At 38.2% G+C, this 17,915-nt stretch overlaps 1 protein-coding gene across 1 annotated transcript in view; it reads left to right on the plus strand.

The window, feature by feature from the left end:
* The window catches only part of pde4ba (phosphodiesterase 4B, cAMP-specific a), a 138,241-nt gene that overhangs the window by 22,802 nt on the left and 97,524 nt on the right, over window positions 1-17,915 (plus strand). The window contains exon 2 of the mRNA XM_052558280.1: window positions 8,283-8,378. Coding sequence (XP_052414240.1) covers window positions 8,337-8,378 — 42 coding nt within the window. The 5' untranslated portion in view covers window positions 8,283-8,336. The remainder of the gene's footprint in view (window positions 1-8,282; window positions 8,379-17,915) is intronic.

Raw genomic sequence — 17,915 nt, forward strand, 5'->3', positions numbered from 1 at the left:
CATAGTGTAACAATGAATTGATAAGTGTTATAATGTATTAAGTGTGGTTACAATTATTCATGAGATTGTATAATACATTACAAAGCATAATTAATGCAATAAAATTACTGTTATAATGCATTACGCATTAAGTCTTTAAGTAAAGTGTTACCAGAAATTATTATAGCAGAATGCAAAAACATCATTTTTCTTCAACATTTTTTATATTGTTTATATATAATAATAATGATAATAATGGTGAATAATAATGGTAATAATGATAATAATGGTGAAAATCAATACTTTGTTTCATAGAAACAGTTTTGTTCAGAGTTGTTGCTGGTTCTGCTTTATTCAAATAGATTGTAACTAATTGTGTTTAACCACTGAAACATTCTGTCTCATTCTGAGTATGTACATTGCTTGAAGAGGCATTATACATGCTGCCTGTCATATGTCAAAACATCTGGCAAAAGAAGAGCTTTAGTCACAGTAATTATATTTAGGATGTCAGAGCCTTTCACAGAAGAACAGCAAAGCGACAGCAGTGGGACCAGATTGTGCCGTTACTCAAAGAATGCATCAAATATTACCCTTTCATGTGAATGTCTTATGAGAATAGACTCGTCAGTGCATGTAAGGCTGTTTTAAAACTCAATATTGTTGTTGGGAAGTGAGGAAAGCAGGCAAAGAACGAAACAACAAACTTGACCTTTCGGTTGAAAAAAAAAAAAATCTTATTTCGAAATCCATAAATTTTTTTTGGGAAGTGTTTTTTTTTTTACAATACTTGTTTTACTAAAGCAGCTTTACAAAAAACATTGGCAAGAAAAACAACTTCCTTTAGATGTTTGATAGGATGAAGAAATATATACAGCCACATAATATTATTGATAATATTAACTAGTTTATTGCTTGATTGAATATGAATACAAAGACAATACAATCAGAAGCCATGCATAATGCAAATATTTGTATAATACACCAGATAACAAACAAGTGTGAAATTGTTCTCAAGGTCTGTGTGAGAACAAAGAAAAACTGGATTTGAGATCTACAGATGCTGACATATTTATTCTGCATCTGTACAAGACTTTGTAATTAGTAGGGAGGCGTATATTGATTTAATGAGAATGGTAATTTAGCTGGCAGTGACTCACCTCCATTTCTTTTGTGAGCTGGTGATTGTGCAGATTGCAGCAGCTACAGTATTATATTAGAACACATTTATTACTCATTTACTCTTTGAATGGAGAGAGGTGAATAGGTGAATAGGTAATTGGGCCCTCAGACTGTGGAGTATCTGTTAAGCTGATGTATTTACTGATGCTGCAGTGCATGTGCATCCATTCTTTAAATGGATATGCAAGGTTTGTCAGACTCCTGAGTCTTTAATTCCAAGAGTTTCTGATAATCGTCTAGTTGAAAGTGCAAACCACTTTGAAGCTCTAAGCTCAAAGGGTGATGATTTAAATGTTTTATTTATTTATTTATTTTTTACACCTTTACCTCTAAGCTTTACATTCTTGGCTCTGATTCAGCCAGACAAATCTAAGCAAGTAATAATATCCTGTATAGAATATTTTATCATGCAACATTATATATCACAATGTAATTTCTGTCAAAACACCTCTCTGGACCCCATTTTAACGATCTAGGTGCATTGTCTAAAGTGCACGGCGCAGGTTCACTCAGGCCATGTCCAAATCCACTTTTGCTAGTTTAATGACGGGAAAATGGTCAACGCTGCTGGGCGCATGGTCTAAACAGGTTGTCCCTATTCTCTAGTAATGGGACTTTTTCAGGCGTAACATGCAATAAACCAATCAGAGTCTCATCTCCCATTCCCTTTAAAAACCATTTGCACTTGTGCCATGACAGATTTGCTATTTACATGGTGGAATTGGCAAGCGCAAAGACAGAACGCTTCTCCGAGATAAAACGGCTGCTCATGCGTGACCAAATAGTTATCCTAATTTTGATACTTGCGATGAAAATCCAATATGACGTAAGCATTTTCATATTTTTGTAGCCTATGCAATAATATTCTGTTGCATTGTAATCCCTTTAATATTTTATATTTTGCATGTTTGTGTGCTGCTAATGCATCATTGTGTTTAATAAGCAGCATGTACGCACGTTGTGAATGCGCCTATACTAACATTCTCTTTAAATAACAAAGAAAAAACATTGTGCCAGACTTTTAGACCAGGTTTGAGTTGGTCTATGCCGCAGTCTGTTTTCAGTTCCTCAAAATAGCAAGATGCCAGCAATTGCCTGAACATACCTTGTTTTCAGACCAGCACGCCCATGAGCGCACAAATGGACACAAATGCATTTCGTCCCCTTGGAATTATAAGGTTCTATCTGACATTTTTGTCAAAATTTAGTTATTGACATATTCTTATTCAGTGACAACTTATTTATATTATGTGATAGATTTTTTTGTGTTTTGTACATTTTGGGACTTTTATAAACAACTAAGTTGTCTCTATACAGTCAAATGGAATGCCAAAACTTTAAAGCTCAAAATCTCAAAACTGCTCGGAATGCAGACAGAAGGACTCCGTCACTAAGAGAACCAGCGGTATGTCATTTTTCCGCTCCCCAGCCAAGATGGCGGAGAGGCGAGCCAAATACCTGAGGTTAATCGCCCTCCGCCAAGAGGGCAATGAAGTGGGTGCCCTAGCTCAGGTGTTCTGGTCCTTGGCCGAGGGCATGGGCTACAACGAAGCGCCCCTAAAGGACTATTTTAATGACGGCCTGGATGATCCAGTGTCTCAGGAGGAGATGGCGCAGTTGGAGACACTGGAATTCTGGGAATTCGTGCGCTACCTGCAGTTTCGGTGTCGGTGGGATGCCCCAGCCACTCCTGTCTCTTCCGGCAGGGTGGTCGTCAGCCCAGCACCACTGCCCAGGATGGCCGTCAGCCCAGCGCCACAGTACAAGATGGCCGCTAACCCAGCGCCAATGCCCAAATTGGCCATCGGTCCAGCGCCACAGTACAAGATGGCCGCCAGTCCAGCGCCACAACACAAAATGGCCGCCAGCCCAGGACCACAGCACGAGATGGCCGCCAGCCCAGCGCCACAGTACAAGATGGCCACTAACCCAGCGCCAATGCCCAAATTGGCCACCGGTCCAGCGCCACAGTACAAGATGGCCGCCAGTCCAGCGCCACAACACGAGATGGCCGCCAGCCCAGCGCCACAGTACAAGATGGCCGCTAACCCGGCGCCAATGCCCAAATTGGCCATCGGTCCAGCGCCACAGTACAAGAGGACCGCCAGCCCAGCGCCACAGCACAAGATGGCCACCAGCCCAGCGCCACAGCACAAGATGGCCGCCAGCCCAGCGCCACAGCACAAGATGGCCGGAGGCCGAGGTGGTGTCCGAGGTCGAGGCAGTGCCCGTTGCTGTTCCAGAGGCCGAGGCGGTGCTCGATCCTGTTCTGGAGGCCGAGGCGGTGCTCGAGGCTGTTCCCATTGCAGTTACCGAGGCGGTGCCAGAGGCTGTTCCGGAGGTCAAGGCGGTGCCCGACACTGTTCCAGAGGCCGAGGTGGCACCCGATGCCGAGGTGGCGCCCGATGCCGAGTTGGTGCTCGATGCTGTTCCGGAGGCCGAGGAGGTGCCCGAGGCCGAGGCGGTGCCCGAGGCTGTTCCCAATGCAGTTGCCGAGGCGGTGCTCGTAGCCGAGGCGGTGCCCGAGACTGATCCGGAGGCCGAGGCTGTGCCTGATGCCGAGGCTGTTCCAGAGGCCGTTACCGAGGTGATGCCCGAGGCCGTTCCAGAGGCAGTGCCCGAGACCGAGGCGCCTCAGGTTTCCACAGACAGTTCAGAGTCGAGTCAGGTCCCGGTGGACTCTCCGGAATCGGGTCGGATTCCGGTGGACTCTCCGGAGTCGGGTCAGGTCACTGGGTGGTCTGCTGCTCCGTCCTGGGGGACTCCGGCCTCAACCACGGGGGCGTGTGGGTCATCTGCTCCGCCTTGGGGGGCTCTCGTCCTGACCACATGGCTGTGGTGGTCTTCCGCTTGGACCTGGGGGGTTTCCGTCCTGACCACAAAGAGGTGGTGGTCATCCGCTCCGCCCTGGGGGACTCTGACTTTGACCACAAAGCTGTGGTGGTCTTCCGCTCCGCCCTGGAGGGCTCTGGCTTTGACCACAAGGCCGTGGTGGTCTTCCACTCCGCCCTGGAGGGCTCTGACTTTGACCACAAAGCTGTGGTGGTCTTCCGCTCCGCCCTGGAGGGCTCTGACTTTGACCACAAAGCTGTGGTGGTCTTCCCCTCCGCCCTGGAGGGCTCTGACTTTGACCACAAGGCTGTGGTGGTCTTCCGCTCCACCCTGGAGGGCTCTGTCTTTGACCACAAAGCTGTGGTGGTCTTCCGCTCCGCCCTGGAGTGCTCTGGCCTTGACCACATGGCTGTGGTTGTCCTCTGCTCCGCCCTGGTGGGCGCCTCAACATGCCCTTTATGGACTTCTGTTTTGTGTATTTGAGTTCTGTGATGTTCCTGTCTGTTCCCCTTAGTTTTTCTGGCCCTCCATCCCTCCCCCTGAACCTCCTCCGTTCCTCCTCCCTCCTGGTTCTCCCTGTTTTATGTTACATTTCTGGTGTTTATTCCCCATATTTTTCTTTTCCGGCCCTCCGTCCCTCCCCCTGAGCCTCCACCTGTCCGCCTCCCTCCTGGTCTCTGTGTTGTGTCTTGTCTTGGAGCGTCTGGGAGCCGCTCCGTAGAGGGGGGGTACTGTCACAGTGTCTGGGTTGTGTTCCCTGGGGTTCCACTAGATGTCCTCCTTTCTCACGGTGTCTGTCACCAGATCACTTCCTGTTCCCTTATATGGTCACCTTCCTCCTTGTTAAGTTAATTGATTGTTTCCCCACCTGTCTCCTGTCTCCTCATTATCCTTCTGTGTATAAATACCCAGTCTGTCTTAGTCTGTGTTACGGAGTCCTTGTTTAATGTCAGTATATTATTCATGTCCGTCATTCTTGCCTTGTCTTGCCTTGTCTTCGTGTCTTGTTTATGTGGATTGATGTTTTGGTTTCGACCCCTGCCTGGACTGTTTACCCCTCTGGATTATCCCTTAAATAAATCATACTTACCTGCAATTGGTTCTCTCGCCGTCTTTCAAGCGTCTCGTAACGTGACATTCACAACATGTTACTGTGAGAAATTAAGAAATATTGCTTCTGCGCATTTATGAAATAACCCCAATTTATAAAATACATGAAATTACCTTGTAGCTGATCTACAGGTGGAGCTGGGGAAGGTGGAGGGTTTCTGAAGTGTGCTGCAACTGCTACAGCAAGCACTAGCCAAGTATTTGAAAGTTAAGCAGCAAGCTCATTGGCTGCTGATATGAAAAGAAACCAATCAGCTGCGGCATGTGAATAATGATATGATTATATCAGACTGAGTTAGAACCAATCAGACTTCAACATCTAGGGTTTCATGACAGAGCTTTGGCTATTATTTGTCATAAAATAATGATGATGTTTTTTGATGATCATGTTTTTTTAATGATGACAAGACAGAATGAAAACAAGCCAAAATGAAATAGCAGTAACGAACCTATTTTTTCTAAGTATTTGTACTTCATTACTTGACACCTCTGATTATTTTACATCTCTCAGTTACCAGTTTTATTTTGTATTCAAACATTTGTTTTTTTGCACTGATATTGAACAAATTAAATTGCAAGACATTCACAGATTTCAGAAACACAATGAAATATTGATATCAAGTGATTGGTTGTTGAAAATGAACATTTCCACATTGAAAGCCACCTGAAATAATTGAAGGGGGCATTACACACACAGTTTTCACTCAATCTCATGTTATAATTTTTGTAAAAGAAAGATACAGCTTTACTATTCTCTCCAGAAAAAGCCAAGCTCCTGGAAGTGAGCCGTGGGAGGAGCTAAAGAGTGACGAGCATTTGAGCACTGAATGCCAACAAAACAGACATTTGATGCCTTTTCATTTACCGTCTGCTGTTCTGAATTATGACCAGGAACTTTTATAGCTGGGACAGCTCCATCTTTCAGTATCAAACAATGTGCAAATCCAGCGTCGAAATGGGCCTTAGTGATAAAATGTTGATCATCAAACAAACTTGTGAAACTCCATTGCTACCCTGGAACAACAAACTGGTCCACTGTTTACACAACGCTTGGTTCTTAGGAAGCTGAACAAAGTTATCTTTCCCTTACAACCAGAAACACACTTCTTTGGAGACATTCCTCCCGAGCAATTCCATGTGGAGAGCTGCCGCTGGATGAAACTCGTTGATGGATGTGATCTCGCTCTCGCTCTCGCTCTGCAAGTGCATTTTTCTGGGAGAAACGGCCATATAAGGAACATGAAACAGCATTGTAAATTCCCAAATAATGCTTTTTGTTGCTGAATTCACCCTTATAAGTGTCTAACGATGAGTCACTTATAAAAGACACACATGCCACTAGAGACCTTTACACGCTGCATTAATTTATTGACAGTGGCAAGCTCTTACTTACCATTAGACTCGACAGGCCATCTATCTCATTCTCTGGTTAATGTCAGTATGGCCAGAATGCTGAGAGCACACTGAACAGACAGGGTAAGAAAGCCGAGGTCAAATCAATAGAAAGTGGTTATGGAGTCATGTTTTCAGGCTTTCAGCTGTTGAGAGACAGCTGCCAAATTCCCAATTCCCCACGGCCTGGACTGTCCATCGTATTCAGTGGCTTTGGATTGAGGTAAGCACAGAAGTGGCTGACGGATTGACAAGAGAACACAACCTTAAAGAGATACTGAAGAGAGAACATTGGCAGTGGCTGCTGACAGAAGCTTCAAGATGATTAAATAAAAAACAAGATGTTCAGCCAAGTTCATTAATGTTCACTTAGGGGGAAATAAAACACCTCTTAAAACACTACATTTAAATTATTATTATTGTTATTCTTTATATATATATATATATATATATATATATATATATATATATATATATATATATATATATATATATATATATATATATATATATATATATATATATGTATTATTATTTTTTTTTCATATATTATATATAAATAAAAGATAGACAAGAAAACTGTTGAAGAGAGAGAGGAATGAGACTGGCACAGTTGTGAACTACTGTAAACTGTAAACTACTGTAGAGATTGTGCAGAAAAAACAAATATTTTCTAAATCTGATGCATTCTGCCCTGTAGATATGCTTCATTCAGACAGTGTTCTAGCTTGTATTTTTTCTTCCATAGAATGTTCCTTAAATTGAATTTTCAAAAGCATTTGGGGTCTTTACAACTGAGCAGCTCCAATTTACAGCAACAGCACATTGTCAATGTATTATTTTCCTGCTGGTTAATCTTGCTTTTTGAAAATCACATTCAAACTGGTTTGCAGTATTTCATTAATTCAGAGTCACATATTTGCTCAGCTATAAAAACCAGACCATCTGTATAATAATTATCATTCAGTACACGATCATAGAAGAGCAGGATCCTCTAAATGACCCTGCTCTTGCACTGTTTACAGAATGACCCACCTAGAACATCTAAACTCTAGACTTACGTAAATAGCATAATTCAGAAAGATTTACTTATAAAGCAGTAAAAATTTATTTAAAATTATTTATATTTTGGATGGAATAAATTATGATATAGCAAAGTATATGTATAGGTTTTTTAAGTTAGATGCATAACATGCATCTAACTTAAGAAAATTAAAATCAGAGTAACATCTTTTCACTTCAATTACAATACAATAACATCAGTGTAAATTTAGCAGTAATAAATGACCCATCAGCAATGATTTACAATATCCCTGGTTAACTTCTGTTGAACTGTTTTTCACTTCACCCTTATTTACTGCTTTTCAAATAAATAATATTGACCCATGTGGTTTTGGAGTATAAATCCCTGCTGTTTGAATTTTGCAGAGGTGAATCATACACAAGGGACGTAAAAATTCTTCCACCACAGTCTTTGTACAGGGATATCTTCTTAACTTCACTTTTGCAAGTCAGTTTAGACAGACTGGAAAAAAATATTGAGCACAAAATCAAATAAAGTGGTGGATTTGAGGGTTTAGGAGATGCTTGTCACTGTCAGACTGCAGACAAACTGCACTGCTCTCTTTATCACTCTCGCTGAAGAATAGCAAAAGACTCTCCATCTTAACATTACCCTGAGGCATCACTCTCACGAGCAAGCAAGGTCAGATGTCTTTTCTTTCTTCTGTTCTTTCTGTCTTTGCTGAGAGAGTTGATTGTGTGGGTTTGTGTTGATGTTTTTGCAGGAGTGTCAGCGGAGCAGGCCTGTGCAAGACAGGGAAAGGAAAACTTCACAGAAGATGAGGAAAAGCCGGAGCGTTCTGACTGTGTCACCTAATGAGGTGAGTACTAGTGATACAGAATCATGTATTTCCAAAAATATAAATTTGTTGTCCCCATACATTTGGTTGTTAGTGTTTGGACAAACAGATTTTACAATGTAAAAAGTATGGAACCCAGAATAGATCCATGGGGGACACCTGTGGATATACTTAAGGGGGCTGATTTATAATTCTGTATTCTGACATACTGTGTGATTGGCCGTGCACAACACCAGGAAAGCTGATATTTAGTCCTTTTTTGTGACTTGTATCACGTTGCTTGTCTGTGTTTGTGTGTTTTAAAAAACTGTAAGTCTGTGCATTGATTTTGGTTTTTTTTTCAGTTACCCTTTATTAAGTTTACATTGTTTCATCCCTAGGTGGCAACAAATAACTGTCTTTATAAGTAGATTTAATAACTATATTAATCTACTGTATACTACAAAAAGGCACAGAATATTGCCAAACTAAACAAATTGGGACAAACCTAATGAGTCAATCATTGGACCTGCTCATTAAAAACATTAATTCAGGAGCAAAGCATGTTACTGTCATCATAGTCACTGAATCAACTAGTTAATTCAGGAGCTTCATCTCTTAAAATATGACGGTTATTAGCTTAAATGAATTTATAATGGTTGTTGCAAGCATATGTCAAAACAAGGCCATCATATAATGTATCCTTGAGGTAGGGAATGAAGAGGAGATTGAGAGGTGAAGAGAAACTGTCTCTAGATAAGAGATGAGTCAGTGATCAAACCATGTAAAGTGTTCCTTGACAATCAGACTGCAGGAAGACGTGTGTCTGTAAAGATAAGCAGTGAAGATATACGGCATTTCCTTCATGTCTCTTACTCATCCCCTCACTTGTTCAACACTCTTTTTTGAATGTGCAGATCTCTTTATTTTCTCTGGCTTCCTCTTTGTTTGCACACTGCCCGATTTCCTGTATGTGTCTTGTAGTGTTTTCAACAGTTTTTGTGCTTGTGGTCTTTTGTGTCGTGTCAGGTGACCTCGCAAAACACTATCCTTTTAACAAAGGATGTAAAAATATTCAAGATTAACCAAATGTAAATGTTTTATAACCATCATTTTATATCACACAGAAACCACTATTTACTATAATAATTACTGACCTTGAGCTAACAAACATATATCTTACACTAGCTGGTGAATATCAATGCCTGATGACATTTGGAAGCAGTGTTTGAGAATTATCAAAGGAGGTAAACCAAAGGTCTCTTTTAGACATGAAGATTAAAGATTTAAGAAGGACGTTTGTCTTTTGCAGGACATTTTTCAAGGAAATTCTGACATTCGTCTTCTTATTCTCGCATGCACACAAAGACAAATGTGTACTGTCAACAGTTCACTTCATTGTCACTTTTTGATGTTGTTGTTGATTTACAGCAGAAATTAAGTGAAGTTCAAAAAGTTAAGGATGTTTTTGTAAAGTGTTTTTTTTGTTTTTTTTTTTACTATTACTTAGTATGTTAAGTAATATGTAACAATGTGATACAGTATAAGGCCTCAATCCAACAGAAACTCACATTTTGATACATTTTTGATTGACGCCACTCTTTTACATCACAGCTACAGTATTAGCTGTTGGCCAGTATTTTCTTTTCCAGCCCTAATTTGCCTAATATTGCAAGTTTTTCAACTTTTTGACACTTTTCTTGCTTTCTGGGCTCCTTTGTATATCTCAAAATTCCTGTGCGAGTCCCTTCACTCCATCCCAGTAGATATAGCACATATACTTTTTCTATCAGCACATGGTAAGTGTAAAACTGATCCTTTATCAGCACTCTAATTTAACTTTCCTTCTGAACATCCTTCAGTCTACTTTCTATGATGAGATTGTTCTTTAAATGTGCTGCAGTTTGGTCTGTTGCCTTGGACCCATTACATTGAGCTCACAGAGCTGTTTAAAAATTGATAGAGGCTGTTGCCAATGGCTGACATGATGAAGACATGAAACGCAATAGATTGATTGTGTAACCACAAGGCCCATACAAATTGACTGTTAACATAAAATATTGAATATAAACCACAGAGCACTATCAGACTCAATATTTTAGAATTTATATTGCAGAGAATTCTGGTTTTGGAGTATTTGAGTGTATAAACGTATGCTTTGATCCAAAACCTATTGATTTTCATATTTGGGTTGCATCGTGGATGCAAATATTGATCTAAGTATTTTAATTATGCTGCCACTCAATGGTGCTTTTCCACTGCATGGTATGGCACGTTACAGCTCAGTACAGTTTACTTTTGGGGTTTTTTCCACCGAATCAGCACAAAAAATCACAAAAGATTCATGAAATTTTGGTGGTACTGGCTAATATTTTGAAGCAATACATATCACCTAGTTCAGTCTATAGTTATTTCACCCATTTTTTTGCGTGTGCTGTGTATTTAATGCTTATTAGACTATCACTCCCATGTGGCATGATATTTGTGTTGTTCAAGGATTGCTGCCTATGTAGAGCATTCCAAAAGTCACTTATGAGGTTCAGTTAGAATGCTGCCAGATAGAACTGCCTATTCTGTCTGGTGTTATATTCCTGGATTTCTGCTCAGCCATGAGAAGGATGGGCACAGATCCAGCTTGAGTGCTTTACTCTTGATCTACTGAGCCTTCCCCTACGCGTTCTCCTTTCTTTTTTCCTTGCTTCTTTGTTTTGCTCCCTGCTTGTCACATATTGACGTTTGACAAAACCTCTAGTTAGCAGCAGGATATGTGATGAAATACATGTGTTCTGTTTGTGCAATCATGTGTTGGGCTCATCTGATAAAGCCACAGAAACATAAATGTCATAAAAAAGTGACATAAATGTCAAGCAGCAGCAGCAGGAGTTGCTTTCTCCCTCACTATCAGAATAAGATGAAGTAGTTTTATTCATATGGAGAAAAGAAGCTTATATTAGCAAAGTATTGCTAACATTTATGTATGCCAGTATTTCCCACAGAATTCTGTTTTGCAGCAGAAGGGTCCCCATCTATTACTCAATATTAATATTTATTTATGAAAGTTACTTCTGGCCCTTGAATTTGATTGACAGAGTGGTGTTCCAAACTAAATTTGGCTATACAGTGTGGTGTATTCTTGACTTTTAAACAAACAAGACATTTTATACTTGATTTCATTTTATGGCTGGTATTTATTTCCTGCTCGTTCCAGCCCTTGTGTGATATCAGGGCTTCTCGTAGCTTGCAGATAGCATTTAGCTTGCTAGAGTTTCACCTTGCAAGCCTGAGAGTTTGTCCTTGTGTGCTTACAGAAGTCTTTGAGGTGGGCTGTGAAATGAAGTGTCCCTGGATCTGTGTAGTTCAAACATGAGGTCAAAATGTGCACTTCTGTTTCTATTTCATTTGTGCGCAGTGGAGACACACTCTGTCATCTTTCATGCCTGTCCCTGTCTGCATGTATCTTTGGCTACTTTCCTAGTCACTCTGCACAAATATTCTGCCAGTTTGCACTCTTTGTTTAGGGATAAATAGCTTTCCAATGCACTGTGTTATGATGTTGCTTCTGTCCAATATTTTAGATATTTCTCTGTTTGTGTTATAATAATTTGGCTTTATCAACTCAGTTTGGATTGCTAAGTCATGTCTTTGACAAAGCCCTTGAAATTAAAAACTTTGTAATGGAAGGTTTGTTTGTCACTATTATAACTGCATATGAAATGTAATGGCTATTTTGACTGTCAGTTATGAGTGGATACAATTCTTATTCTGCTACAGGAATTATTTAGAATTCTGCTTGTAGAGTCTCCGTTGGATCTGTCCAATTTATTGAACTCTTGGTTTATGAGGTGAACCCATGAACTCACATCCATGGTGTGATGTGTCTCTTCTGTTTCTCCAGTCACCTTTAATGATTCTCTTTATCTGCTTTGGGAATGGGATAATGAGACTAATAGTCATTCAGAAAGGTACTAAACATAGTTAAGCTCCTCATTACAGGATTTGTTATAGGATTACATGTCATAAGTTTTAAAATGATGTCTTCTTTACACTTGGGTTTTGTATATAAAATCATTTTACTGTAGATTTATTCTAGGAATTTCAGAAGTTGATTAAAAAAAAGATGGCAATGCAGTACCAACTCCTACTTCCCGAGGAGTAGTAATGGGTAGCAAATAGCAATGTATATATTACTAGTATGAAACGACAATATTAATAATAATTGACATGAATTAACTAAATTCAATATGAAGTATTACTATTTACCTAATGGAAAACTGCATTTTATAATAATAATAATAATAATAATAATAATAATAATAATAATAATAATAATAATAATAATTAGCGCCATCAAACGATTCATTTTGATTAATCACATCCAAAATAAAAGATTTTGTATGTGTGCGGTGTATATTTATTATTGTATATTTAAATACAGACACATGCATGTATATATTTCAGAAAAATGTGTTATTTTTTAAATATATTTATTTATAATATAAATTATATAACTGATAATACATGTAAATATTTCTAAATATACACTGTATGTGTGTATATTTATGTATAAATAAAAAATATACACAGACAGCACACATACATACATGTAAAAATGTACTTTTATTTTGGATGTGATTAATCACGATTAATCGTTTGACACCACTAGAAATTATAATAACAACTTAGTTGAAAGTACAACTACATTTAAAAAAAAAAATTTTTATTATTTAAATAATTTAAATAGAACATTTTAGTACTAACAACAATATATATATAATAGTTGTCAGTATTATTTATTATATTATTAGAATTAATGCAATAAAAGATTATTATTATTATTATAAATAATATTTGGCATTATTTAATATTAGTATTAAAAAAAAAAAAATCAATAACAATAATAAATCTGCATTTAATAATATTATTATTATTCATAATAATAATAATTTTATTTTATTTTATTTGAGGTTAATAAATAATAATGTTGTTTTTATTTATTTTAATTTATTATACAGGAAAGTATTCAATATTCATTAATCTTAGGGGGGTTTTTTTGTTCTGGTGTTGTATGTTGTGAAACTACACTTATTGTTATCGACTACAGCAGTGGTTAATTTTGGTGAATTTTATTGAACTCCATGAACTGAACTAAATGTGTCAGATAAAAGAGACATAGAAAATGTGCAGTGATTGGTTCGCCAGGACTAGAAATGAGAACTGCTGGACTATTGAAATGTTGATATTTTGACAATCACATCATATTCTGTTTAGTCCAGAAATGTTCTGTGTTTGATGAAACACATTTCTCAAGTGTTTTTTCTTTCAAACAAAGTCAAAGAGAGTCAAGCACCATATGGTCAAAGGTATTTTGTTTGAGTGCCTGTGCTTTGGGTAATTTAGGTTTGAAGGAGAAAAGGTTGTCCGTAGAGCACAGGGCTGTTTTATAGCTCGGAGAGCCGCTGCATTAGTCTAATGAATTAAAAAAGAATGTGGTCTCGGGTGACTGCAGGCGATGGCTGCGAGCTGACCGCAGAGTGTTCCAGACACAGGGCATCTCAGGAGGTCACCTTGGTCATCCCTGGTCTGGCTGATTGCTACGTCATGCTCCTGTGCTCTCCCTCTGAGTTCATTTGGGGACAAAACATTGTAATTGCACAGACAGGGTTGAGCCAATGTTCCAGATAACATCAACTTAGGAGGACGCTGTCCAATCACAACATGATACGTTTACCGTGAGCTAATGTTTGGATCTGTCAAATACAGATTATGTCCTTTGCCAGGCAACATGAGCTCATAGAGGCATCAAAATCTGCAAAATATCTTCAGATTTGCCCTTGACTGAAGGCAGGGATGGACTGTAATGAAATAAAACCATTACAAATGAATTTTTGGTCTCAGTATGGGATTGAAATAAATGTATTATTGTATGAACTAAAATCATTAATCAATAGAAAAAGAGCAGAATGCAAAATGTATAAAATGACAATAATAAGCTTAAACCTAGAATCTAGAAACCTGAAACAACATAATTCTTCAATTTGAGTATACACATGTCTCTCTCTCTCTCTCTCTCTCTCTCTCTCTCTCTGTGTGTGTGTGTGTGTGTCATATCTATCAGACTTATCTCCTTATAGACAATTCAATTTTCTCTATTTTCTAACTCAATAGACCTGTCTCTTAAAAATAGTTTGATGGCTGGAATGCGAAGTTTAGGTCTTAAAAGGTCTTTAAAGCTCTTAAATTTTATCTTTAAAATCCTGCAGTTCCCCGGTTATTTTATGGTACCATTTGGAATAACTATTTATTTATTTATTTATTTTTAATAAGCCCTTTATAACTGTCCTCTTATATTGTTTTGAGAATGTTGTGTAATAAAAAATAGGACGCAGATTTACAGACAATGAATCTGAGATGGGTTTTTTTTGTTGGGGTGATATTACTGTCAACTGACAACAAGGTTTCCCTTCTGAATTAGCTGAACTGCACAAGTTTTATAGTTAATAAAATCTTTACAAATAAATTACATGAATTATACTATATTTTCCTTCAATAAAAAGGAAATGATGTAAAAGGTGTGTGGAAGTGGATTAGTAAACCATCCCTGCTATAGATCATATAGCCAATGAGCACTATATTAATATCCCAGGACACCCCTAGTCCAAACGTTCACTGCTATTTATTACTTCGCACTGTCTTACATGAATATTCCATTCATTCATAAAGAGGCAGCAACGATTCTACAATGGGTTGAATTTAAGAAAAGGGAAGAGTCAAAAGTATCAATTATTATATGAATTTAAACAATTAGGCTATTATTAATCAATTATTATATTAAATTACATAAATACATCTTAGTGTCTTAATTGTTTAGATTGCATTTTATAATGCATTAGCTTTTTGTCGATCCACTGGTTCACATTTAAAAATATTTAGCAAATGTAAAATATTTAGGGCTTATTGAAAAAGCTAATTCATTCGGAACAAGCAGAAATATAGTGCTTTCTGTATCATTTTAGAAATGACATGGTCTTACATTTAAATGATTTAACTGAAACTTTTTTTGAAGGACCCGCGGAAACCCTAAGAACATAGTTCAGTGCAAACATTTCTGTCATGCATTTGGCAAAAAGCTTTTGTTGACAATGCATTTTACCTTTGAAATTTGAGGCAAGTGCATCTCAGGCATCCCCGTAGTTTGTGTGTAGTGGTGTGATAACGATTTAAATAACAGGTTTCGGTTTCTTTTAAGCAAAAATAGATTTCATTAGCGCCCCCTTTTGTCGGCTGCCCAACGTCACTTTATCTGACACCTTTTCTTTGATGATGAATGTTGGATGGACGGCTGTTCAGGAGAAGTCTAGAGATATATTCTCCAGAACGTCCAGATGGCTTGTCCGTCCCTGACTGAAGGGGAATCTGAACACTATGTTTAAAGGACACAGTAATATTTCACCCCAAAATGAAAAATGTGTTCCTGTTTTGGACACAGGTACTAGTAAATAATGGAAACCTAAGATTTTAATTCTAAAGGCATCATAAAGTATAGAAGTGGTCAAAATGTACTGTATTCCAAGTTTTCTGAAGCCGTATGATATTGTGTGAGAAGAAACGAGCCAAAATAGAAATCATTATTAACTGAAAATCTTCCCTTCCAGTAAGCTGTTAATCTAAATTCCGCTACCACAACTGAATTAACTTGGATCATTTCGATTTATGAATGAATCAGAATGGATCAGACTGATTGATCTTGTTTTCTGACTCATTCACAAATGAACAGCACTTCTTAAACCCTTGCAGAGGAGAAATATCAAGATTAGCAGTAAGTAACATGTTATAATCAGCTTGAAACAATAGGTTTCATTTTTTCTTCCCTATTATGATGTATGTCTGAGTGAAATGGCTTCTTGAATAAGAAAAAAAAAAAAAGGTTTTTAATCGTTTTGTTTGCTATTGCATTAATTTAATTACAACAATGTATGTTACTGGAAGGGTTATTTTATTGTTAACTAAAACTATACCTGTACATATATATTTATAACTATTTACCATTAATAAATATTTTATTTCAGCAACATTTCTCATTAAAGAATAGTCCAATCTGAAAAGTCAGTTTTGAATTAATGGTGACTTTAAATTCTGTCTTTCCCTTAAACCTATGGCTTTCAACAGAACATTGTACATGGCTTATACAAATCATTTTTTTATATTGCTTTTTAAGTTCAAGTGAGTTTGTCTGTCATTAAAATGTCATGCCTCACAGGACCACGGTGCTACATCCAGACCAGTGGTCTGCAGAAGGAACTGATGAACTCCTATGGTGCTTTTGAGATCAATTTGACGCTTGCAGGCCTCTGTAACATCTGTCTTTATAGTCACCTCTAGCCAGGACACGTTTTGTCAGAAACATCTTCTTTGAGGACTTGAGAACAGACCAAACCTTGAAGCTATCTGCAGCGTCCTTGACGGAGTATTTTGAAATATTGAAATATTGAAATGAACTCTGAGACTCTCAGCATGATTCATCCTCCCAGGATGTGATGTGAAGGATAGCAGATTGTTCCCAGCATTCAAAGTGAGCATTGCATTTAACGACAAAAGCATATGAAAATCCCCGTTGAAGGATCTACATTTAGAGATTTTTGAAGGAAAGGCTCGAAGGGGAAAAAATCTGATCGATGTGGGGGTGTAGAGTGGAAGACTTATACAGATATGTCTACAATTTGGCGACATATGGAGATATGATCTGTGGTGATGCATTTTCTATTAGGTTAGGGCATTATTTTTCCTCCACCTGTTCTGTTTTCAGATGAAAACGGGGTGTAGAAGTGTTTTTTTGTCTTAGAATCCAGAGCTTTTTCAGCTTTGTCTGTTTGGATGAGCTTTTTAGCAGCTCCTGTCAGCAGTGTTCCTCTTCACAACATGAGCTCTGTTCATTCCTCAGAGTTTTTTTCTTCTTGTGGTTCCTGACAGATGATGCAGAAACACTCTTCTTCTTTTCTCAGCTGTACTGATGATATCAGTTGCTGGCGAGTTTCTTTTGCTTTCCAGTCAGTGTTGGTCTGATATCAAACATCTTCAGCTGCCCACATATCTTCCCATCATGCTCACTACCACTGTGTTGGAACAGCACAGCACACAGCTTAGTGTGAATGGTTTTACAGTACATGCACAAAGATATAACTTATATATTGGATGTTGTATATAAATAAATTAGAAATTAGGATTTTTTTTTAAGGGGAGGGGGGGGTGAAATGCTATTTCATGCATAATGAGTTTTTTACACTGTTAAAGAGTTGGATTCCCATGCTAAACATGGACAAAGTTTCAAAAATTAAGTTGTACGTTTGAAGGAGTATTTCTGTTCCAAAAATACTCCTTCCGGTTTGTCACAAGTTTCGGAAAGGTTTTCGACATTTCGCGAGAGCGTCGCGAAATGTCACAAAAGAAGTGTGTTTTTGGTTGCCAGGGCAAGAAAACCCTGCACAGATTACCAAAAAAAAACAGCATTAAGGGACCAGTGGATGGAGTTTATTTTTACAGAGCATCAACGGAGTTGTGCAAGTGTTTGTGTTTGTTCCCTGC

This window comes from Carassius gibelio, chromosome B6 (genome assembly GCF_023724105.1).
Source record: "Carassius gibelio isolate Cgi1373 ecotype wild population from Czech Republic chromosome B6, carGib1.2-hapl.c, whole genome shotgun sequence".
Lineage (NCBI taxonomy): Eukaryota > Metazoa > Chordata > Actinopteri > Cypriniformes > Cyprinidae > Carassius > Carassius gibelio.